Source organism: Crocodylus siamensis, chromosome 5 (genome assembly GCF_052110815.1).
Source record: "Crocodylus siamensis isolate JL-2025a chromosome 5, ASM5211081v1, whole genome shotgun sequence".
NCBI classification, from domain to species: Eukaryota; Metazoa; Chordata; order Crocodylia; family Crocodylidae; genus Crocodylus; species Crocodylus siamensis.
In genome coordinates this window covers 50,374,464-50,398,440 of record NC_143399.1, presented here as the reverse complement: position 1 = coordinate 50,398,440, position 23,977 = coordinate 50,374,464, and the positions used below count along the sequence as shown (strand labels likewise).

At 46.7% G+C, this 23,977-nt stretch overlaps 2 protein-coding genes across 3 annotated transcripts in view; one reads left to right on the top strand and one right to left on the bottom strand.

Annotated features, from left to right (window-relative positions):
* LOC149864081 (uncharacterized) overlaps positions 1-6,385 on the top strand; it is a 71,455-nt gene extending 65,070 nt beyond the window's left edge. The window contains exons 17-21 of the mRNA XM_090049748.1: positions 60-215; positions 709-879; positions 4,288-4,464; positions 5,997-6,141; positions 6,252-6,385. Coding sequence (XP_089905874.1) covers positions 60-215; positions 709-879; positions 4,288-4,464; positions 5,997-6,141; positions 6,252-6,370 — 768 coding nt within the window. The 3' untranslated portion in view covers positions 6,371-6,385. The remainder of the gene's footprint in view (positions 1-59; positions 216-708; positions 880-4,287; positions 4,465-5,996; positions 6,142-6,251) is intronic.
* The window catches only part of LOC149864080 (protein FAM163A-like), an 85,850-nt gene continuing 68,165 nt past the window's right edge, over positions 6,293-23,977 (bottom strand). For both annotated transcript variants that reach the window (XM_090047586.1, XM_090047587.1), the window contains exons 2-5: positions 16,832-16,926; positions 14,381-14,403; positions 12,070-12,184; positions 6,293-10,374 (exon numbers count right to left, since the gene is read on the bottom strand). In XM_090047586.1, coding sequence (XP_089903712.1) covers positions 9,979-10,374; positions 12,070-12,162 — 489 coding nt within the window. In that variant the 5' untranslated portion in view covers positions 12,163-12,184; positions 14,381-14,403; positions 16,832-16,926 and the 3' untranslated portion in view covers positions 6,293-9,978. The remainder of the gene's footprint in view (positions 10,375-12,069; positions 12,185-14,380; positions 14,404-16,831; positions 16,927-23,977) is intronic.

Genomic DNA, 23,977 nt, shown 5'->3' with positions numbered 1-23,977 from the left:
TTCCTTGCTTTTCCTACTTCCTGTCCCCATACTGACTTGGGCTGCCTCCCCTTTTGTAGTGTTCTGCTCGGTGTGGCAGTCAGGGGATGATGAAGAGGGAGGTACGATGCTCGGTGGAGGCACCCCTCTGTGATGAATCCAAGAAACCTACCAGTGAGAAGGAGTGCACGGGCCCACCTTGTGACAGGCACTGGACCACCTCAGACTGGGGACCGGTGAGTCCAAGCAGCGTGCTCTCCCTTCTCTGTGCAGGGTTTGGAAGGTGAGGGAAAAACTGTGGCAGCTCAAGGCTGAAGAGATGGGAGACTGGATTCCCCACTGATGCATTACAGGGGACATTTCTAACCTCCAGTTTGTACCCAGAAAAAATGGCTGAATTGTTTTGGCTCAGACTTTTTAAAAAACATGCGCTGCGTCTAAACCTGGAGAATGTCAGCCCCAAAGTCAGAAGTTTTGGGAGGTTTTAAATGACTGGAAAAAATAAGAATGGAAACTGTTGTGCAACCTTGATGCTAGCAGTTGCTGCATTGGCAGCTGACGTGATTTGACCAAAGTGTGTCAGTGTCCGAGGCAGGAACAGAACTCACTCTCGTGATGCCCATGCCCATGCTTCAGCCACTAGCCCAGGCTACCTCCACCTGCTCTGGTGCTGTTTAGTGACCTGTATGTTTACAAACCTGTAGTTTACATACCCTTTATTTCTTCAAGTGCTCAGGACTGTGCGGTGAGGGGCGAATGAGCCGTTTCGTTGTGTGCCGCAACCTGGAGGGGAAAGTGATCTCAGACTCACAGTGTGACTCTGTAGCTAAACCTCTGACTGTCCACCCATGTGGAGACAAGAATTGCCCTGCTCACTGGGTGGAGCAAGAATGGGACCAGGTAAGTCTGGAGTTGTCTCTTTCCACCTGTCCTCTGTCTTGCCCTTCCTCAGACAGAGGGAAAGGGCCCAGTCTTCTCCTTTAGCCCAGCTTCCTGTGTCTGACAACTTTCCAGTATGACTCCCATAAGCCCAGAGGTCTTGTGTATTAGTATTAAGGGACTTTGGGAAGGTAACAAGACATATGTGATCCTCAAGAAATGGAGAGACCTTGTAGTCAATGGGAGGAATCGAAGTACAGGCACTGGAGATGAGAAGAATCCAAGGAAATGTTGCTTTCTGTAGTCTGGGTAACAGAGGCAGCATTGTACCTGGTCAGGCAGGGGGTGGGGGATTCATGCTGTAGAGGGCAGGCTGCAGCCTGCAGAAGCTGAGGACATAATGCAGCAGTTCTCACACCTCAGCGGTGGTGGATCTCCCTACCTACTGTGAGACAGGAAGATCCTACCCATAGCCTGTCCCATGGCTGGTGTCAAGAGAAAATTCCTCACCTCCTTGCACGCAGGAACTGTTTCTCCTGAATCCTCTCTACACCACAGCGACCCACCTGCTTACAGTTCTTTTCCTTTTGCTTCCTTCAGCATGAAGTCAAGACAGATCTCTGGATCCGCTCTTCATGGACTACCACTGGTCAGAAAGAGTGACTTGAGGGGTGGGCCAGTACATCCCATTGGAGCATAAGTGCATTGGGTGCTCAGAATGATGTTGCATGGCCCTGTTGCAGCTCCTGTGCTGATGTGGTGGTCATGTTACCTTGTATGGGGATAGCTCTGTGGCCTCTTGCCATCAACAGGATGTGCAGGAAGGTCACAAAACAGACAGGAGTCACAAAGCCCATGGTCCCACAGCTGTGCGACTGAGCTGGTTTGAATGCACTCTCAGCTGCCATCAGAGGGCAGCATTGTCCTAAGGAAGTGCTCTCTGCTGCCCTGATTCTTGCTAATCACAGTGTCTCTCCAAGTAAGAATCCCAAATGCAAATCAAAATTAGGCAAGACTTTTTCAGTTAATAGTATACTCACCAAAAATAATGGAACTTTGAAGGGATCAAAACAAAATCAGAGTTGGTTCAATGAGTAGTTTTGGCAGGGATAAAATTGTGGAGGGAGAGGGGGGAGTCTGAAAACATCAGATGTCACCCACAAAAATCCTTGCCTCTTGCATATATCCTGGATTATCATGACTTCAGCATCACTTCAATACCATCAAAACTTTGGAAAGATTTTTGAAACAAAACAAAAGGTTTCAGCATTTTAAAAAAATGCAGTCTTTCAGCTTTTCACTTTGAAGTGGCAGTTCTCATTTTTTTTTTTAAATGACCCACATTAAAAGAAAGAGAATTGTTTTTTCTTAAAGCAGTAAGTACCTAAGAACTTAAACAGAACATTTTGTTTTGTGTCTAACAAAATGTTTCTGGATGATAAAGCATTTTGGGTTGAGGAGGGGATGTTGTTTTATTTTTTTAACTGAAAATACCCCAGTTTTTTCATTTTTGCCTGAACTGAATTGTATCTTTTTTTTTGGTTGGGCTGTTAAACCCAAAACTCCACAGTTCACGTATAGAATCTACAGCACGGTTGCAGTGGGGAACACTAGGGATGGGCCTGAGCCAGAACCTTGGGCCCAGACAGAGAAATTTCACATCCAGGCTATCAAGGTCATATTGAATTTCTCCCTGGGTGACTGATTTTCAATAAGAGCCAATGGAAGAACACTCCATTGTGACCATCTCCCATGGCCAGAAGCTCACGAGACATGTCCCTGTCTTCCTTCTGCCTCAATAGCTTGGTGTCTAGTGTAACCAGATTTTGAGATCTGGGACATGGGATGTTTTTCACAGAGGTGAGGCTGCAACACAGGAGAGGTGGTGGGAACATGGTTATGTCTGCATGGAACTGTACAGGTCTAGGACTAGAGAAAGGGTAGCTTCCACTACAGGTAGTTTCCAGCCATGCCATCCTTTCCAGCACATTGTGGCTACCAGCTACCCTCTGCCAACCAGTTTCAAGTGCTGTCTGTGCTATAGGCACTGCCAGTTCCAAAACGGCGTAGCAGTTCCAGGGACAAGGTTTGTGCTTCCTGCCAGTTTTTCAAAATGGCAGTTTGTGCTGCAGACTAAGCCTGCTGGTCCCATGGGCAGCCTTAGACCAGGTGCTGCTCTGCACTGCCTGCCAGCTTTGTCATCAGTCATGCATTAGCTCAATGCGTTATGAGGCATTCAGAATTGTAGCGCATCCAGGAAGTGCCAGGCAGGGCACTGGGGGCTTGGAGCGGCTGTGTGATGCATGGTGCTAATGTGGATTTAGAGCTAAATCAGGAGGGATCATGATGTTTGGCAGAAGCAGCCAGGCCTCAAGTAGTGTTAAGGCAGATCATGGACACAAAGCAGTCAGCGGGGCCACTGAGGTTGGGGGAGAGTTCAAGGTTTGGTTACCTGGGTTCCTCCCATCCTTGACTAAATGTTCTCTCTTTGGTTGAACAGCCCCTGATCAAACCTGCCCCTTCTCCCTGGTAATAGATGACACCTGAAATACTAATTCCCTGCTTCATTAATCCCTTTAAGCCTTGCATGCTGAATGGTTTACACAGAGCACTGCAGCTCACCGTCAGTTCCATCTGAGTGTTGAGAGGCCAGTTGGGCTCCTTCTTTCTCATGTTGCTTTCCTTGCTCTAGATGGCCTGCCATAGGTCAGAACCCAGTGAGCTGATCCACATAGAATAGGAATGAGAGCCCTTCCTTGTGGCCAGTGAAAGCTCAGCTATCACTCAGTTCACTGGCTATGGCTCTGAGTGCACTACAGAATTAACTGTATGACTGGATTTATAGGAGCTCTCTCTGAAGCTGAGACACTGATCATACAGTTAGATGTCATTTGGTCTCTGTGCAGAGGTCTGCCTCGAGCTTGTAACAACCAATCCCGTGCTGTGTTGCTTCACTTTCATTTGGGAAGTGTGAAATGTATTGTTCTCCCCAGGTACTGACTGAGGTTAATGCATCAATACACTCTACGTACCTGTCTGTCACTCTGCGTACCTCTTTGACACACAAATACACTGAAAGAAGCCATGCTAATGGGTGTGTAAAACAACCACAGAGCTCCCAATTCCTCACCTTCGTTATCACTGTGATGTGGGACTTAGGGGTCTCTTGCAGCAGTCATGCTCACACCCTGCTCAGAATGCAGAGGCCCAATATTTGCTAAAGAGTACTAACAATGTGCATGCCTGTGCCCCATATCCAAGAAACCCAAAGTCATTTGCAGGCCCTTACCCATGGCGCCTTACTATGCACCCACAAGCTGGGCATCTATGCATTGGTTTTGCTGTTGGTGAGGAAGAAGCACAAATCCTATGCCCAGATTATGTTGTTCATTACTGACCAGTTCATCCTTGGCTGCTTCTTTCTTCCAGTGTGATGCCAGCTGTGGCCGTGGGATGAAGACTCGGAGTGTACTCTGCGCAGGCCTGGAGAATGGTGTGTATAGGGAATATCCTGAAATGCGCTGTGATACCTCCCAGAAACCTGAGGTGCAGGCAGCCTGTTTCAAGAGACCTTGCTCTACATGGTTCACCACATCTTGGTCTCAGGTAAGGTTTGAGGGAAAGGTGATAGGTAGTGGCAATGTGTAGGGGGTGCACATGCACGCCCTGAGAGCACTGGTACACCCTCTGACTGGCCACACTTGCTGCTTAAGTGACAAGTTGGGGGGGGCAGGTACCCCCATGAGCACCAGCCAGGGAGCAGCGCTCCCAGAAGCAGCTGCAGCCACTTCCAGAAGTGGTTGCAGTGATCAGCCATGGGGGGACCACTCCCCCCATCAGTGAGATTGGCTGTGGGGAACAGCCCTCCCTGCTCAGAAAGGTTGGCCATGGGGGACTACCCATGGTGATAGATACCATTCAGTACCCATGGTGATAGATACTGAAGGCTCTGTAAGGAGAATGGAGAAAGCAAATACAAGGCCTGAGGAAAGGAGGGTGTGGGGGGAGCTGGGGAGAGGGAAAAAGATGGTGGAGAGTGCTGTAGCAGAAAAGGCTTAGAAGTATGAGGTATTGAGGGAACCTGGGGAGAGGGGGCAGGGAGGATTTTTACCTTCCTATTGGTGCCTGTGGCACAATTAAGTCTGATGGAGAAGGTAACATAAGCCTGCTGAGGTGGGGATAGCCCCAAAATTTGGTGACCATCTCCGTGGACAGCACAAGGAGCCATGCAGGAGACAGCATAAGCTTGTGTGTGAGCTTTGGGTTAGAAACAGGGACCTGAGTGACAGCCCTGGGGACTGAAGTACTCTGTCCATAGAATGGACGGCAACAGGATAAGGTCCTATACAGCACCACCCTGGCCTGGAGTTGGAGGGACCCTTCCCCAGGCACGGGAAGAGAGCTCCGTTTCTGAGAACACTCAATATAAGCATTGGAAGTGTGCTCCCTCCCAGTATACTTGGAAGGGTGCTCCCTCCCAGGTAAAAGTTTCCAAAAATACTAAGTCACCAAAGAGTCATCAGCGGTTACTAGTTTGTCACTGCCTGACTAAGACTGGAGTTCCAGCCAAAGTGAAAGCTTCCACGCCCCATTATCAATCTCTCCAGTTTCCTTGCACACTTCTTTGTCACTGACTCTAAGTCCTGACCTGTTTCTTAGCTGGTTGGGTCCTTAGTTTTCTGAAGTCCTCTTAGTCTGCCTGTCCTAGGGGGTGGGCAATCTCTGCAGGCACTCTACAGAGTAGTAAGTTAGTAGTAGTGGTAAGTTAGTTACCTTACACACAAGTAAGTTAGTAACAATGCTAACCCATTCATTCAGCTTTTTCAGATCTCTGGCTGCCCTTGGTGACATTCCTGAGCTGCTAGCCATTACACTGGAAAAGGAAGGATTTCTACTTATGTCCTAATCCCTTAGGAATACAGCAATAGGGGCAGGGAAAGGCAGAGGGAGAACACTAGTCTTTACTTGAGCTCCATTAAAATCCTGCATTATTGATGGGATGTGAGGGTGTCTGGGGACTAAAGACTGAGTCTTGTGGGAGCTCCCTCCATGAATGTCTAGCTCAGGGCCCAGAAGAACATATTGAGCTGATAGAAATTTAGTGTGCTCACAGCTGTATCCCTTCTTGGTCCTGACAGTGCAGTAAGACCTGTGGTGCTGGCATGCGGCTCCGCGAGGTAAAGTGTTATCAGGGAGAAGCCCTGGGCCAGGGCTGTGAACTGGGTTCCAAACCTGAAGCCAGACAAGCTTGCCAGCTCCAGCCATGCCCCACAGAGGCCCCAGGTAAGATGGGGATAGCCTCAGAGGGTGGTACCCTTGAAGCTGAGGACAGCTTAGTCCTAGTGGAGAATGCTGTTGCTTTAACCTCTTCCATGGATGTTTTCACTCCCCAGAAGAAGACTGTGAAGACAAAGCAACAGCCAACTGCATGCTGGTGCTGAAGGTGAAGCTGTGCTCACACTGGTACTACAGGAAGGCCTGCTGCCGGTCATGCAGGAGTCGCTTGCCCTGACTGCTGCCTGACCACACTTCCCTTTTGAGACCAAGGGGAAATATTCCCCCTAGACAAAGACTCCACAAAAAGCCTTTTCTCTGTGAAAGAACCCATTGGCTTAGTCACTGAGCTGATCCTTGAAAAACAGCCCACTCGGAAGGATTTCTAGGACACAGGTAGCAACCACAGTCCCTTCTTGACTAATACGACTTACCCGACCCTTTAAAGAGAGATCATCCTGTCCCACAAAGCAACCAGAATCATAGTAATGGGGGAAGTTCATCCCTGCTATCAGTCATCAATGAGGAGCACTTCCTTTTCCCCACCACTCCAGTGATTTCATATCATTTCTCCCAGCTGAGTCCATGTCCAGCACCTCAGGGATACAAGCAAAAAGTTCTAGCAGAACATGGGTGGGCAGCTGTCCCAACCAGCAGCAGTAGCATAGATGGCAGCAACACCATCTGCACTCGGCATTCCTCTATCCACCAGGTCACTCCAAGCAAAATCATTCTATGTTACAATAAAGAGCTAAACTAATACGTATGTTTCCTGGGCACTTGTTTTTGAGCCAGAGAGCAAAGGGATGGCATGGATGGGAGTGAGGAACACATCCAAGGCCACATCCTGTGCAGGATTGTGTAAAACTTGCTTTGTATAAAGCTGCCCATCACCAAAAAAGAGAGCACGAGCATGCCCATTTTGTATTTCAAAGACCTCATTTATTACTGACATTCAATCTGGATCCACAGCTGAGCAACAAAGATGTAGAACAATAGGAGGAGAAATCCTAAGTAGAAAACTCAGACTTTCCCTCTCTACTCCCCACCCCAACCCCTAACAGCCCAAAGTCACATTTTGGACACCCATTTGACTTGTATATCTTGCACTTTTGCACTTGTGTACATGTTCCAGTACAGTGAAAAATGTGACGGGGATCTTCATCTTGAGCAAAATAACCAATCTGGGACCACAGCATCAGTTCAGGGTCACATCCTCTTTCTAAGAAAAGCTGGGTTCACACGTAATGTATGTACGACAAAATAGACTACAGCTATCCTCCTTTCAAAGGTGTGCCATTGAAACTATAGTCCAGCGTATACTGGGCAGTCGTGAGCTGTATAGTTGTCTTTCAGAAGAGAGAGCATTGCAATGATGGCCAATACACCAGGGAGGAAGAGGTTGAGCACCCCACTCACCTGAGACCACCAATAAACTCCACAACCAGAAGTTCACTAGAATGGCTGTTCTTGTTTCCAGTGTCTGCTCTCAGGCTTGTCAGGGACAGATGGCTCAAGAATAGGCAATGGGGATGATTCCAGAGTAGGCTTCTGTGTCTGGAGCATACCTGCAGATTCAGGAAGGTAGGGTATACCCTGCTGCATCCTCACTGGGATGCACTGCTGCTGTGGTATAGACATATCCTTAATCCCCCTGGGCTGGCCATTCAAATTAGGAGGAAGGTATTTGGGGGCTATACTGTAGAGCCCTGTTGGCTATAACAAGCCCAGGGGATGCAGTTTGACCACTTCAGGTCTGGCAGAGGCTAAGTTCAGATGGAAGCCAAAGTGCTATGAAAGGATAGGACTTGTTGAGTTTGCTCAACAAATGTCATACTAGATACTACAGTACCAGGGCAGTGTGCTGGTTGGGACAAGAAGGCAATAGAAACAGTGGGCTATTGAACACTAGGGGTCAGAGGGCTTTCGTACTGTAATCATTCCAGCAACATTACTTGCCTTCCCACCAAGGTAATTGAGAGGAGGGTTACAGGGCTTCTGGAAAATAAATACCCTACATAGGGGCTCAGTGAGGACTGGACAACCCAGGGTCAAGGGACAGCATGATTTCTTTCAGTGATAAGTCTTAGGTTCTAGTTTAGATGATTCTGGGAGTAATGGCTGATCTACAGGCAACGCAAAATGGATCATGTTGGTTCAGGGAAGGCAGCCTCCATGTCACAAGAAACACAATCCTATTTAGCCCTGAGTTGTTAACTTGTGTTTTATCAGAGATCCCAAGGAATAAATAAGCCCAAATCTGAATAATCCTCTCATGAGATCAAGTGAACGTTCCAGGTCGAAGCAGGACTACATCATACTTATCTGTGAATGAATAGGGAAGTTAAGGGCTGTCAAGCCAGCACTTTTTACTACCTGTAGATTGACTGATAAACTGTAATAGAGATCGCATGCTCTTCCCAAATAAAACCATATAATAAACACACTCTTGTTATTGTTACTAAGGATATTTGCAAGGATCGCTTGCGGTCCAGGCCTATTGGCTACCTGCAGAGAGCACAGCTGGCTGCTGTGGGAACAGCAGTGCATGACAACAATATACTTTTAGTCATTTTCACTTTGGTGTAAAGTAAAAAATAATCTCCACATCCATGTCATAGAAAGCAACATGGATGGTTTATCTCACTTGTCAGCCTTTTCCATACTGTGACTTGACATATTAGCAAGGAAGACAGGTTTGGGCCTTCCTTCTAGCCAGAGATGGAAAGGTCATGACCTCCTGTAAATCTGTTATCAGCTCAAGCCCTGGAGGTTGTGAGAACAGGGTTAAGAGCACAAGATGTAACTGGTCCCATCTCTTGCTGTTTTAAGCAGAACTAAATCACGCAAATCTTTTGCAGTTTACCAGCAGATATGGATCTCTAAGGCTTTAAATACTGCCAGTGATCCAAACTTTAGTTGTTTAAGATTTAAGTAAAAACTTTGCAGTTTTTGTGCCCCGAAGTTAAACCGCTCCTAAGAAAGTTTGTGAAAACTAAAGGATTGTTTTGTGAGCAGAGCAGAAGGAAACTTCTGTATTGTTAGCTTTTGCAAGTCATTTTAGTAGTACCCTTTTTCTCCCCACAACAATTATCTAACTCCGCCTTCCCTTTTCCCTGTTCTTCTGTAGGTGCAAAGACTGGAATAACTAGGGAAGGGTGTCCTATTTCATATTCTAATACAGATGCTAGCATTCATTTGCAACTAATATGATACAAGGGGGGAAATATCAAATTCTCCGTTTATTTGTTTTTCCACGTGCTTTCACCAAGCAAGAGCATTAAAACTCCCGGCATATTGATGGGATCTTTATCCTCTTTCACCTTCCTTTCTAATGCCACAGTTACTGATGAAAACAATAGCTCCCAGTGAATGCCATGCGTCTCTCAGTGTGCTCGGTTCATCCATACAAGCCAGTGGTATTGCCTTGAAAAGTGACAGGTAGGGTTTGCTTTGTGAAGACACCAAATACCTCATTATGGGCTCAGGGAAGCCTGGGAGTCACGAGAGTCTTTGATAATTAAATTAGTTTGTAGTGTACATAGCCCTCGTTAGACAAGTCCCTTCAGGAGACAGAGCAGAATAATTACACTTGTTATGGGTTTAGAAATTACCACGTTCAATATCTTTGTTCAGTGTTTCTCTCCCATTCCTCCCACAATAGCTTACAATGACCTGGGCAGTTCAACATCAGGACCATGCTAGGTCTTGAACTTGATTGTTCACATTTGCTAAAGGCCTCCTCTCTTTTTGCAGGAAACCTCACAGAAATTAATGGAACACCCCCCACCCCGATCATCCCCGTGGGCATCTTATTGGAGCACCCTGCAATAGTAACAACAGTGATTATACCTCTGTACTAACAGCCCTAGGGTTTGGAAAGGTCTCCCGAAAAATTCCATGGCGGGTCACCGGGTAACTCTGGAGGGTCGCCATTTTGATGGGATGCCCCATTTCCTTGTAGCACGTGGGTGTGTAGGTGATCCTCTCACCACCATTTCGCACCATGTCAGCAGTCCGTATGTAAAAAGGGGAGCCATAGGGGGAACAGGTAGGGCAGTAGTTATGGGCACCCTGCTGGTTAAGCTCAGGGGGTGGAGGCACCGGGCTGCCCTGTCCATCCATGATGCGAGAGTTGCAGGCATTGCAGGTGACAAAGTGCGAGCCAGTGGGAAGATCAGGCTCCTCCTCCTCCTCCTCCTCCTCCTCCTCTTCAGGTTCATCTTTCTTGCAGCAATAATACTATGCATAAAGGAAAGACTTTGGTTAGCAAGGGGATACTGTTCCATCCGGATACGTTTGTGTACATGGCACCACAGGGATTTGCTCATCCTCACCACCTGGGACATAGGGCTCCATTTGAAGACACTTTTTGGATTCACCTGCTCATTTTCCACCTCCATGTTTCTTCACAAGTGAAAGTTTCCCTTGCAGCCAAGGCTGACGAAGAGTGCTTGACTACAAGGAATTCCATGCACACAACTGCACTCCTTCCAGAGCGGTGCAATCTCCCATTGCTCTATGTCATTTGAGGTCACACCGTGCAAACAGCTTGGAGGCCGTTTTGAGAAAAGGGCCCATCACTGATTGTTCTCAGTGGTGCGGAAGCTACAGGAAGTTCTTACAAAGGTCTGCACCTTCACTTTCACCAAAAACAGTGGAAGCTCCATGGACATTTCAAAGGAATGTTTTCCCTGAAGGCAGCATTGTGTTGTTAAGACCGTTGAGGACACAACTGTCAATAGGTACTACGTTTCTTAACATTTTAAATTAATTTTCAGTTCAAAGTAATGAACCAATTTACTCATAAACTATCGGAAAACACACTGTTTACTCAACAAGTGTTCGGCGAGGACATGCTGCATTGTTCAGATGCATCAAAGCCGTGGAATTCTCAACTTTAAGTGTGACACTCAATTCAAATAAAATTTTAAGGGCTGTAACCACAGGAAGTAGGACGGGCATATCCGATAACTAAATGGTCCTCCATTTTAGATTTCCCCCCCCCCAACAACTCCCGATAAAGCATCAAGTTGAAGCAAATATCTTTTTGTGTGTATGTGTGGGGAATAATTGGGGAAAAAACAGCATGAAGAGAAGAAAGAGAAATGGGAACAATGGCAAAGGCTGGGGTAGGGTGGGCCCTTTGTACCCAGATTCCAAGTAGATAAGGGAGGATGAAAATGCTAAGTTAACTAGTAAGGATTATCTTCTCTAATTTTCTGTCTCTCAACCACTTAGAGGTTCTGTACCTGTGGCTCTGGTGGGACTAGATTCTGCTTAAGAGAGATGGGTGGGGGGAAGGCAGAGAGTACAAGAAAGAAGGAGAGGGAGAAGGTGAAAAGAAAGTACAAATTGAAAGTGATCCAGGGTGGAGTGAAGAATAGAATGAACCTAGAACAGGGACGGGGAAAGAAAAATAACTTAAAGGACTGGCATGGGGTTATCAGAGAACAGGTTACAGTTGCCTTATCTGCACCAGCAAGAGTCATTGTGAAATAGAGCAGTCAAAAGGACTGCCTTAGCTTTTACTACTAGTTTAAAGTCTCTGTGGCAAAGTTGAGGTATCATAGCTGAGTCCTCATCTCAACTCACCTCTTCCCCTGACCGCCTGTCAGCATGCCTTCTGCATTGGGAAGACAGGGCTGTCCTAGAAGCCAGCTTGGAAGCTTTACAGCTGTGGAAGATCCCTTCTGCCACACACGTTCTTTGCAAGCCAGGCACAACCAGCAAGTAGTTCAGCCACTCTGAAGTGTCTGAGCAGTGCAAGGTAGTGCAAGGGGAACCACAAGTTTTAATAACCCAAACAGAGATATGACAGACACCACCCCTATGTCCCATAGCAGTAGGGTTTACATCAATTCCTGACAGTGGTCCTAAATTCACTTGTACTGTACTAAACTGTACAGGTAAAGAACCTCATATGTAACCACTTACCTGTAGTCTACAATAACAGAGCACAGCAATAATACAGAGTAGGATCACCGTCGCTAGAATTCCGCCGGTGATAACAACAGTTCCTGCTGTCATCCGACCGATTCTCCATCAAACTCTGAAAGGCAGGACAAGGAGAGGAGTGAACTAAACTCAAGGGACCTAACAACAATCAGCATTAGAGCCAAAGAATCAGATGTTGCTGCTGCTGCTACATATGAGCAGCTGCTGTTGACTTTAAATGGGAGTAGGGTGCATTAAGTGGAAGTGGTAGAAAGAGAATGAAGTCAGTCGAAGAGCACACCTACAGAAGGAAAGCACAGACTGAGGCACTGTGGAAAAGGACATGCAAATCTTCAGGACTAAAAAAAAAACTGTTGACAGCAGACTCCGTATCTCACTTTGGTCTCAGTTACTGCTGTGCCATAAGCAACTAAGCTGATTTCAGATGTTATTCCAAATGCAAAGCCCAAACTAAACTTGCTAAGAGAGTTGCTTAGGTTTGGGATCTATGGCTCAGCTCTCAGTCACTGAAGGTGAATACACTCATTTTGTTTCAGGATATGTTGTGTGATAGTTTCAACATGTTCACAGAGTTCTGGGATTTTTCTGATATGAAACAGAGGTGGGAACCCCTGGAACCCAAAACTTCCAAGCATCATGCAAATTGAGCAGAGTCCTGGCTGGTAATAGTGCATCTGAAATGAGTGTCATGTGAAGGATCACTGTCTTCCAGAGCCAGCTCCACAGTGCCAGATCAAGCACGAGTACTGGATATGTCCAGAGTGGGCCATGGGTATGTCTGCATTGCCAGTCACCAATTTGAAGTAGCTAGTTCAGCTATAGGTAGAAGTCAAGACACAGCAGCATTAGCATGAGCTGCAAAACCTGGCCAAGAAGAGGGGTAAATGCTAAGGTTTGCAGCCTGCACTGAGCTCTATGCTACCACAGCTACGCTGCTAGCAATACAGGATCTATCTACCCAGTTCAAAGCTAGCTCATATGCCTAGACAACAGTGCTGGCACTGCAGACATGTCTTATATTGCATGCCAACCCTCCTTGTCTCTGAGGTCAGCCATGGGGACTAGAGCCTACTTTCAGGCTCAATCACAAAAGCAGTTTCCAGCCACCAGGCAGAAAGGGGAGAAGTGGCAGTGGGTAGTCCCTGTTCTACCTGCCATTTGGTTACTTATATCTGCATTTTTGTACTACTAACTCCTGTAATTCAAAGCAACATCATACCCTGCAAAACACCTGCAGAGAGACAGACTCTCAGACACATACTCACCACCACATATCCCTGCTTATGTGCTCAGGAAGCAGCCTTCTAACCTTGAATTTCTTCCTTGTACTAAGCAGAAGAACAAGAGCATCCCTGACCCAAGCCCTCCTTAATATCAAGCCATCTCACATCGCTTCCCCAGTCCGGTACTTCAAAGAAACATGGGATCCTTCTGTCCTGCACCTACCCCAGGACCCATTACCAGTCTGATCTCAAAATCCATGTGACTGAGCACATTTAATCCAAGTTTCCAAGCAGCTTTCCAAGGATCACTTGCCCAGCCCCAAAACTGCAGCACCATTAACTATGTGATTTCAAGTTCTTCTGTCTTACTCCCTGGTCAGCTTCCCTCCTGTGGAGAAGCAATTTGGTTTGCTGCTCTTTTGGATGAGCTAACTAGCTTAAACTATCCCTCACCCTTCCTAAGCCAGCCTACAAGATTAAGTCTTCCTTCAGCACATCAGACCCAAAGGTCTCCTGCTTAACATGGAGTACCCAAACCACATAGAATTTACTGACCCAGGCTGTGAGACAGCAAGTTTCCAGCTGAAAATAAAAGCCTAATCCTCAAGAATCAGGTCCCTCGTGGATTGTGAGCTGTATGGCTTCAGCCTATGCCAAAGGCAGGACTCTCCGAAACAGGGGCTACATCTGAAGTGGGGCTGCATGAAGAAGCCCTGATCAGAAGCAAGGGCAAACTGAGCTTCCTCCAAACTGAGCTTCAAGTATGAACTCTGGGAATGTGACACCAGATCTGAACCCAGATCTCCAGTGGGTAAAGTCTAAAGGGACAGACTGGCTTAGCCTCAGAGCTTTTGTACTCCTAGTCTCCAAAGAACAACTCTTTTTTTGGCTTGAGGTTTACCTCATAGTGTGTAGCATAACTGACTTCAAAGCAACAGCAGTTCTGTTGGGGCTCTCTCCTGGGGTAGCCTTCCACATGTGTGGCAGGTAGTTGCCACCCACCACTAAAACTGCCACAAAGAAAGTTAGCAATGGAGCTGGAAAAAGGTTAACAAAGAAGTACTTACGTTCAAGGACGGGTGCGCTGGACCTGCAAGAAATGGGAGAAGCAGATTAGCTCATACTCTATTGTTACTCACTGACAACACTTTTTGAAGTTGGAGGCCTCTAGAGGTGGTCCTTTATTAACCTGATGCCATTGCTGCATTGGTTAGCAAGGACACCATGCCACAAAGCACCAGAGACCAGGGGCCCATGTGCAAATCATGAAACATTTTTGTCCTCCAGAATTTTTGCAAGGAAAAAACCCATGGCACTTTCCTGCAGTTCTGCTGCCCAGCAATATACTTTCCAGTGGCTGTGGTGGCAACATACACTGCACAGATACTTACTCAGGAGCTCCCTTTACCTCAGTGCATGCAGGGATGCGAAGAGGGCAGGGACAAGGCTGGGAAAGTAGGCCTGCGCAAAGCGGCTAGTATTCGCTTCGGATTCAGTTTCAGTCGATTTGGGGGACAGTGATTCAATTCGGTGATTTGAATCACTGTCCTGATTTGATTCGGCTGAATCTCCAAATCAGCCTGGCCCATCCCTTGTCCCTCTCCCAGCCCGGCAATGGCTGCCCCAGCTCCCAACACTTTGAAAAAAAAAGGGCCCAACTCAGCGGGTGCTGCCAGGGGATGATCCCTGCTGCCTCATGCTACATGGGAGGCTCTACCATGAACCTCCCCGACACCCCCCCCTTGCTCTCCCAGCCCCCCATGGTCCCCCCCCCGCCCCCTACTTACCAGTTCAGAGTCAGCTGCAGCTCCCTGCTGCAGCCACCGGGGACTGCCCGAATCATCAAAGCTCTCTGACTCTTTGCCAAAGATTTGGAGAGCTTTGAATCAATTCAGACCTTTAAATTGGTCCCTTGATTTGATTCAGATTCAGAGATTCGGTCACCGAATCGGGCCGAATCTCCTCCGAATTGAATTGACACCAGAAGCTTTGCACAGCTTTATGGGAAAGGCCTTGTGAAATATGTGCAGTGGTAAGACACTATAGTAGATGCAGGATCTACTGAAATCATGAAGGTGCATGACAAAAAAGCTCTGCGTGTGCTGCTTCATGGCTCTGTGGAAAGGATGTTTCCTCCTTCTGATTCATGTGAATCCCCCTCCCCTCCCCTTTGTGAATGCCCTGTCTAGTAGCTAGGCCACATGCTGTGGCAAGGATTTAGTCCAGTGCTGGTTTTTCATTTCTAAAAAAACCAGCTCAATGCTCAGCAGCCATCAAAAAGGAAAACAAAATGTTAGGGATTATTAAGAAGAGAATTGCCAACAAAACAATGCCATTATAAATACATGGTGCATCCACACCTTGAATACTGTTCCCAGTTTTGTCCCCACACCTCAAAAAGGATGTAGAAAAATTAGAGAAGGCACAAAGAAGGGCAATAAGGATGACTGGCGGTATTGAGGGGCTTCCATATGAGGAGAGACTAAGAGGCCAGGCCTATTTAGTTTAGAAGAAATGCTTGAGGGGGGACCTTACGAGATATGAAATAGTAAAGAGAAAGTAAAAAGGAATTTTATTTATTACCTCTGACAATACCAGAACTAGGGGTCATAAGATGAAACTAATAGGTAGTAAGTTTAGAACTAACAAAAGATTTTTTTTTCACACAACACGTTATTAAATTATGGAACTCAGTGCCACCAGATGTCATGGTGTTTAACCAAAAAGGGATAGGACAAATTCTTGAAGGAAAGGGGCATCAGTAGCTACTGAACATGAGAGTTAGGGCTATAGCCTCTGAATCCAAACTTCCTAGACTTTAAATGCTGGAGGTGGCAAGTGGGAGAGAAACGAATGCTGGAGGTGGCAAGTGGGAAAATCTTGGTCATACCCTGTTCGTTCCCTCTTTCAGCATCCCCTCTGCCACTGCGTGACACAGCATACTGGGCAAGATGGACTGATGGTCTGACCCAGTAAATGGCATGTCTCATATGTCCTTGTGCCTCAGGTCATGTGGTGATCACCTCTAATCACTACATTGTACTAAATATGGGCCCCATGTACAACAGTGATTCTCAGACCATGGCTGGTGAGCCACAAGCTTCTTCAATTTACCACCTACAACACTTTGCACAAAGTTTTTTTTTATTTTTTCAGTGTACACATTCAGTAGGTCTTCCCTACAATGGTGAATAATTGTGATACCCTTGTACAGTTATCCATCGCTCTATGTCAACTGTGGTACAACTTAACTGATGTGCTATACAACTTTTCCTGTGGAACTGGAGCATGTTTGCCTCAATTCACCTACCAACATGTGTGTTTCTCTTGCTCTTTGGTTAACACTGGCTGCTCTTGCAGCTTCTGGGCAAGTCAGGCCTCTGTTTCTGATCTGTATGGATAAAACACATTCTCTTTCTCACTGTGGCTCACAGAGGCTCTTCTAACCACACAATCTAACTTTCCACACAATGGAATTAGAATAAACTGCACGTTGAACAGCACGGATAGACACTTACACTGAAAATAGCTGAAATGGTCACTGTCCCGTAGGCCTGAGAGAAGATAACTGGAGTTGAAAGGTCCACATGGCCAAGAGTAGATCTGTTTGTCCCTGAGAGGGAGAAAAGAAAGGGGAAACAATTCATTAACCTAATTTTGTTTTACAGTAATGACTTGCTGCCACAAATGAAGACCCCATTGTACTGCTGGGTGCTCTCTGTCTTGTGTAATAATGTGCCTCTTAAGACACTTTTACCCCCTTCCTTGGCCACTCCTGAGGCCCAGAGACTGCTTTACCTGATAAGACCCTGGGCTAGCGCACAGCCTCCAACAGTGACCAATGCTTTCTGCTTCAAGAGAAAGGTGTAAATGCCACTATAAAGCATTTAGTCATTTTTCCTTTGCTGTAGAAAAGGAGGAATTTCACTCCCAGCCTCCGATGGTAGAAGATAGGGTAGATTTGCACCACAGCTTCAGTTCATGAAAGCTTGTGATGTATATATCTATTTTGGTTAGTCTGTAAGATGCAAATCTACCCTCCCTTCTACTTGACTTCAGATTAACTACATCCCCCAGAGGTAACCAGGACAGGCCTCAAAGCATGAGACCGTACTTACAGTTAACTCCTGGATCATGATGTATGGCTAAGGGCTACCCAGACCTTTGATGCATATGCCTGGGCAGGAACTTCTGGAGGAGTGGAGCCTGCCCAGACCAGACCGTCCATCCTTCCTTCAGACCACTGAGACAGAATCCAAAGACCAGACTGAGTCCAGATGTTTGGTGCCTCCATGGCTGTAGTTGTGTAAATGTCTGAGTATCAAACCCAGGTCTCCAGTATGGTAGACAAGGATTCTACCACTGAACCACAGGGCACTCTTATAGTTAACTTGTACAACTACATATATGAAACGTCCAAACAGCCCATGGGTGGATTATGACTTTCTGATGAAAAAGCAACACCTGCTGCCTAGGGTGCCTTATAGTCATCCTATTATAAAAGAGTCATCTTTGCCTGCAGTCAGTGTAATTAAATAAGTTGTTTTACTAATAAGAATTATACCATCAGATTTTTCTCTTGTTTAATTGCCCATGGTCATTTTTATTTGTGTTCACAAATCACATGTCCCCCCACACTCTCTTTAGAGGAAAATCCTATCACTAGCCTAATGAGAGAACTGCCCCCCCCCCAAGTTCTGATACTGTAATTCCTAATGAAAGCAGGGTTCCTGAGGTCATACTTTGCAAAGTGCTCAGGGTTAATAAGTAAATAAACTCAGCTCCTTAGGAAAATCTGTCCCTGTTGGAATGGATCTCTGTGGATTACTCTACATACTTTTTAAATATCAAAAGGGGCTATATTACCCATTCAGTCATGCCCTTCTGCAAAAATACAGGGCAGAGCATTTTTCCATAATTCCTGCCGTGCATCATTGAGGAGTCGGACGTATACAATCCACCATTTATATGTGAGCTGTGTGGAACGGTGCAGGGCCAAAGGAAAGATGGTAAAATCTCACGCTCCCAGGACTTAGAACGGGGACACGTCACGGTTCTGTCAGCAGAACCCGAGTTCCACAGACAAAACAATTTAGTGCAGATAAGGTCTAAAACATCCTGGCTTTCAGCACAAATCCATTTCACATTTCCCCAATGCAGCCTCATTTCAGTAACTTGGGAAACCCTGGACACAGCTGGTGCAATCACATTTAATTAACAATCCCCGTTGCAGCCCCCCAAGAGCAAGCTAATTGATAGGGACGCCAGTGCCAACTGATTTCCATCCAGTCGGATGTAATTAAGCCCTCTCCCAATATTCATTAACTCATGAAATTGATCAAGTGAGATGGCAGCTCGGATAAGAGATTGGCCCCTTAACATTTCTGCTGATAAGTGGCATGGGGATGGTGACCAGAACCAGTCAGACCCATCCAGATTCACCACAGCCCTGGGAGTGCAGCAGTGCAAAATGCAAGTCTTTCCTCCTGTTTTTAACTCATTGCACACCATGCTTTTGTACTTTCAGCTCAGGATATTATGCAAAAGGGCAGGGCAGCCAAATGCTCCATCCCAAAAATGGAACTTCAAGAGACCTAAACTACCCTGACATCTGCTGGGAGGTACAATCAGCCAAATCTAACCACTCACGTAGGTTCTTAACCTGCCTACAGGACCTCTACCTAACGCAGGAGGTATACAATCCCACTCCAGCTAAGGCTGGAGAGTTCTTTGCATCTGTATTCTTAGACACAGACCAAGACAAATCTCCCAACTGGATCACAGATAGACACAGGAGGGACACCAGCCCACCAACTGTTAGTGCAGACTTAGTGAAGGGGCACTTGGAGGGGCTGGATGTGTTCAAATCAGCAGGCCCGGATGAAATTCATCCAAAGCTGCTAAAGGAATTGGCCAGTGTCATAGCAGAGCCATTGGCACATCTCAAGTGTTCGAACACTCATGGTGCCCTGGTCAGGTCCCAGAGGACTGGAAAAGGGCCAATGTGGTCCCTATTTTCAAGAAGGGAGGGAGGGAGGAACTGGGAAACTATAGGCCAGTTAATTTCACCTCTATCCTTGGGAAAACTCTGGAAAAAAATCATTAAGGATCACATTTGGCGGAGCCCAGCAGGGGAAATAATGCTAAAAGGAAATCAGCACAGATTCATTACAGGTAGATCCTGCCTGACTAACCCTGTTTCTTTTTATGAGCAGGTCACAAAATGCTTAGACGCAGGAGTTGAGGTACATGTTGTCTACCTAGACTTTAAGAAGTCCTTTGATACAGTATCTCATTTTTGTTCTCATAAAATAAACTAACAGGCTGTGATGTAGATGATTACATGGTCAGGTGGGTGGCAAATTGGCTTAGGGGTCGCACCCAGAGAGTGGTGGTGGATGGGTTGATATCGACCTGGAAAGATGTGGGCAGTGGAGTCCCGCAAGGCTCAGTCCTTGGTCCAGTGCTATTCAGTGTCTTCATCAGTGACTTGGATGAGGGTGTGGAAAGCACCCTGTCCAAGTTCGTAGATGATACCAAATTATGGGGCAAATTTAACACACCAGAGGGTAGGGAATGCATCCAGGAGGATCTGGACAGGTTGGAAAATGGGTAGAATGAAGTAGGATGCAGTTCAACAAAGACAACTGCAAAGTGCTGCACCTGGGCCAAAAGAAACACCAACACACTTACAGGCTGCGAGACGACCTTCTCAGCAGCACGGCAGCAGAAAGGATCTTGAAGTCATAGTAGACTCCAAGATGAACATGAGTTGTCAGTGTGATGAAGTGATCAACAAGGCTAACCGCACTTTATCATGCATTAGCAGATGCATGATGAACACGTTCAGGGAGGTGATGCTTCCCCTCTATGCGGCACTGGTCAGGCCACAGTTGGAGTACTGTGTCCAGTTTTGGGTGCCGCACTTCAAGAGGGATGCAGAGAATCTTGACAGCATTCAGAAGAGGTCACTCGTATGGTCGGAGGCCTGGAGGCAAGGCCCGACAAGGAGAGACTGAGGGACCTAGATTTCTTCAGCTTTCACAAGAGAAGGCTAGAGGTGATCTTGTGGCTGCCTATAAATTCATCAGGGGAGGGCATCAGGGAATAGGAGATGCTCTATTTACTAGGGCACCCCCTGGAGTAACTAGGAACAATGGCCACAAACTGATGGAGAGCAGATTTAGGTTGAACTAGAAAGAACTTCTTCACTATAAGGGTTGCCAGAATCTGAAATGGGCTTCCCAGGGAGGTGGTGCTCTCCTACCTTGGGGGTCTTCAAGAGGAGACTAGACAAGCATCTAGCTGGGGTCATCTGACCTCAGTGCTCTTTCCTGCCTAGGGCAGAGGGTCAGACTCTATGACCTACTGAGGTCCCATCTGACCCTAACATCTATGAATCTATTAAGCTATTTTTAGGGCAAGGCCCATTTCACATTCTTTTTCTTAAATTTGCAGTTGTTAGAAGTGGCTGAAACAAATATTTTCCAAACAAAAAGTTTCAGGTTTCAGTTTAAATAAATAAATAGATTTTACACTTTTAAATAAGCATATATATATGCTTATATATATATATATATATATATATGCTTATTTAAAAGTGTGAAATAAAGGCTGACATCAAAATGAAATGTACTGTTTGATCTGATACTTTTTCAAATCAATTAGCAGTACTAATCAATCAGGACAAAAATCTGGAAAAATTCTCATGACACAGGAAAGTTGCTTACTGCCCATTTCTAGCCTAGATGCTAAGGCAATCAGCTGAGCAGTGTGGGTCTGGTAGCCTTTGTGTAAATACAGATTCTATTTAATACACTTGCATGCAAGGTCGAGAATGGTTTCATAGGTGGACTGAAAAAAAATCACTCAATAGTCTGACACAAACCAGCACTTTTTCTGTTACTTGGAATGATTGGAGTGGACTGCAGGTGCTGTAGGTCAGGATTGCATTGTACAACGATCATGGTAAACTAGCAATCAATGGCTGTGTGAGGGATGAGGACTGTTACAGCTGGGCAGAGGTGCACTGTCAGAGCTACAGGTGGGCATGAAGCTTGCAGAGAGGTTGTCAGCATTATGCCTGACCCAAGGACCTTGTTTCATACAACGCTAAAATTCACACCAAGATTAAAGGGGAAAAAAAACATTAACTATGATGTCTGTTGGGGAGAAGCCTCTTAAGGGGACAGGCTGCAAAGCACAGACTCTAGGAGATCCCAGAAAACCCTCCCCACAGTAAGTGGCTGTAGAAACTACTCAATCCCTATGGCCACACCTCTGTCCACTGCACCCTCCCCTTGGTCATGTGCATTCCCCTCTGCTCATGGGCCATACTGGTGGCTACCTGAAGGGCCAGGCTATTTGTCTGCATGCTATTTCACATGATAACTATACTAGACCCTATCCTATGCATCTCTCTCTTTCAGGGACAAGGGGGTGTTCTGAACTTTTTCAGGGTGTGGTGGTGCAAGACCTAATCACAGCCTGTACCACTATTAACCCATGCTATTAACAACACAGAGAGCAAGGTGCAACAGACGTGACAGTCTCCTCCAGGAGGCCAGCTGGAAACCTTGTGTTATGGAGTTTATGGTGACCTTATGCTCCACTCCAACAGGGACCGAAGCTCTTCCATTGGATGCCCTTAGACGCTACCAGTCTCCAAATGCTGTGTCCTGTGATTCCCATATCAGTGTCACTAGGTTATAGTTAGCGCTGTGCTACCAGTGAACCTCTTGGACAACACCTCAAGGCTGTCCTCTCACTCCAGCACTCCCAAATCAATCCTTGCCATCAAATCCCATATGCACTACAAGACAGGGAGGTCAGGGTGAGGAAGATCCCCTGCCCTCCATAAATGCTGACCTAGTGAAGGAACATCTCGAGAAGCTGGATACCTTCAAGTCAGCTGGCCCTGACAATCTACACCCCAGGGTACTCAAGGAGCTCGTGAGTGTCATAGCCCAGCCCCTGGCACAGATTTTTGAAAACTCCTGGTGCTCTGGTGTAGTGCCCAAAGACTGGAAGAAGGCCAATGTGGTGTCAATCTTCAAGAAAGGGAGCAAAGTGGATCCAGCTAACTATAGGCTCATCAGCCTGACTTCTATCCCAGGGAAGATCTTAGAAAAGTTTATTAAAGAGGCCATCCTCAATGGACTAGCCGACGCCAACATCCTAAGGGATAGCCAGCACGGGTTTGTTGTGGGTGGGTCTTGCTTGACCAATCTCATTTCCTTCTACGACCAGGTGACCTATCACCTGGACAAGGGAGAAGAGATTGATGTCATATATCTTGACTTCAGAAAAGCTTTTGATCTGGTATCCCATGATCACCTCTTGGCGAAACTGCCCAATTGTGGCCCTGGGTCCATCACGATCCACTGGCTCGGAAATAGGCTCCGTGGTCGGACCCAGAGGGTCATAATTGATGGCAGTCACTCATCATGGTGCCCTGTGACCAGTGGGGTCCCCCAAGGCTCTGTCCTTGGACCCATATTGTTCAACATCTTCATTAATGATGTGGACATTGGAGTCAGGAGCGGACTGGCCAAGTTTGCCGATGACACCAAACTTTGGGGCAAAGCATCCACGCCAGAAGATAGGCGGGTGATCCAGGCCGACCTGGACAGGCTCAGCAAATGGGCGGACGAGAACCTGATGGTATTTAACACCGAAAAATGCAAGGTTCTCCACCTTGGGCAGAAAAACCTGCAGCATCCTTATAGGCTCGGCAGTGCTACACTGGCTGGCACTATGGAAGAAAGAGACTTGGGGGTCATCATTGACCACAAGATGAACATGAGCTTTTAATGCAATGCGGCAGCTACTAAAGCGACGAAAACGCTGGCTTGCATCCATAGATGCTTCTCAAGTAAATCCTGGGACGTCATTCTCCCCTTGTACTTGGCCTTGGTGAGGCTGCAGCTGGAGTACTGCATCCAGTTTTGGGCTCCACAATTCAAAAAGGATGTGGAGAAGCTTGAGAGAGTCCAGAGAAGAGCAACACGCATGATCAGAGGTCAGAAAAACAGACCTTATGACGACAGGCTGAGAGCCATGGGACTCTTTAGCCTGGAAAAGCGCAGGCTCAGGGGTGATCTGGTGACCACCTATAAGTTTATCAGGGGTGATCACCAGTACCTGGGGGAGCATTTGTTCACCAGAGCGCCCCAAGGGATGACGAGGTTGAACGGTCATAAACTACTGCGAGACTGTTTCAGGCTGGACATAAGGAAGAATTTCTTTACTGTCCAAGCCCCCAAGGTCTGGAACAGCCTGCCATCAGAGGTGGTTCAAGCACCTACATTGAACATCTTCAAGAGCAAATTGGTTGCTTATCTTGCTGGGATCTTATGACCGCAGCTGACCTCCTGCCCTTTGGGTGGGGGGCTGGACTCAATGATCTTCCGAGGTCCCTTCCAGCCCTAATGTCTATGTAATCTATGAAATCTATGAAATTAGACAGAGAGAGGAGCAGCAGGGTTGTGCACCCCATTGGTTACTACAGCAACCCAATACCAAACCTCACCAGACAGAGAAAAGTCCCAAAATTAGCTCTTGGAGCACACGGGGCTGCTTCCTCCAGGAAACGGGACACCAGGTATCACAAGACTGAGTTCTATTCTTATCCTCCCAGGCTGATGAGGAGGTGACCTGCAAAT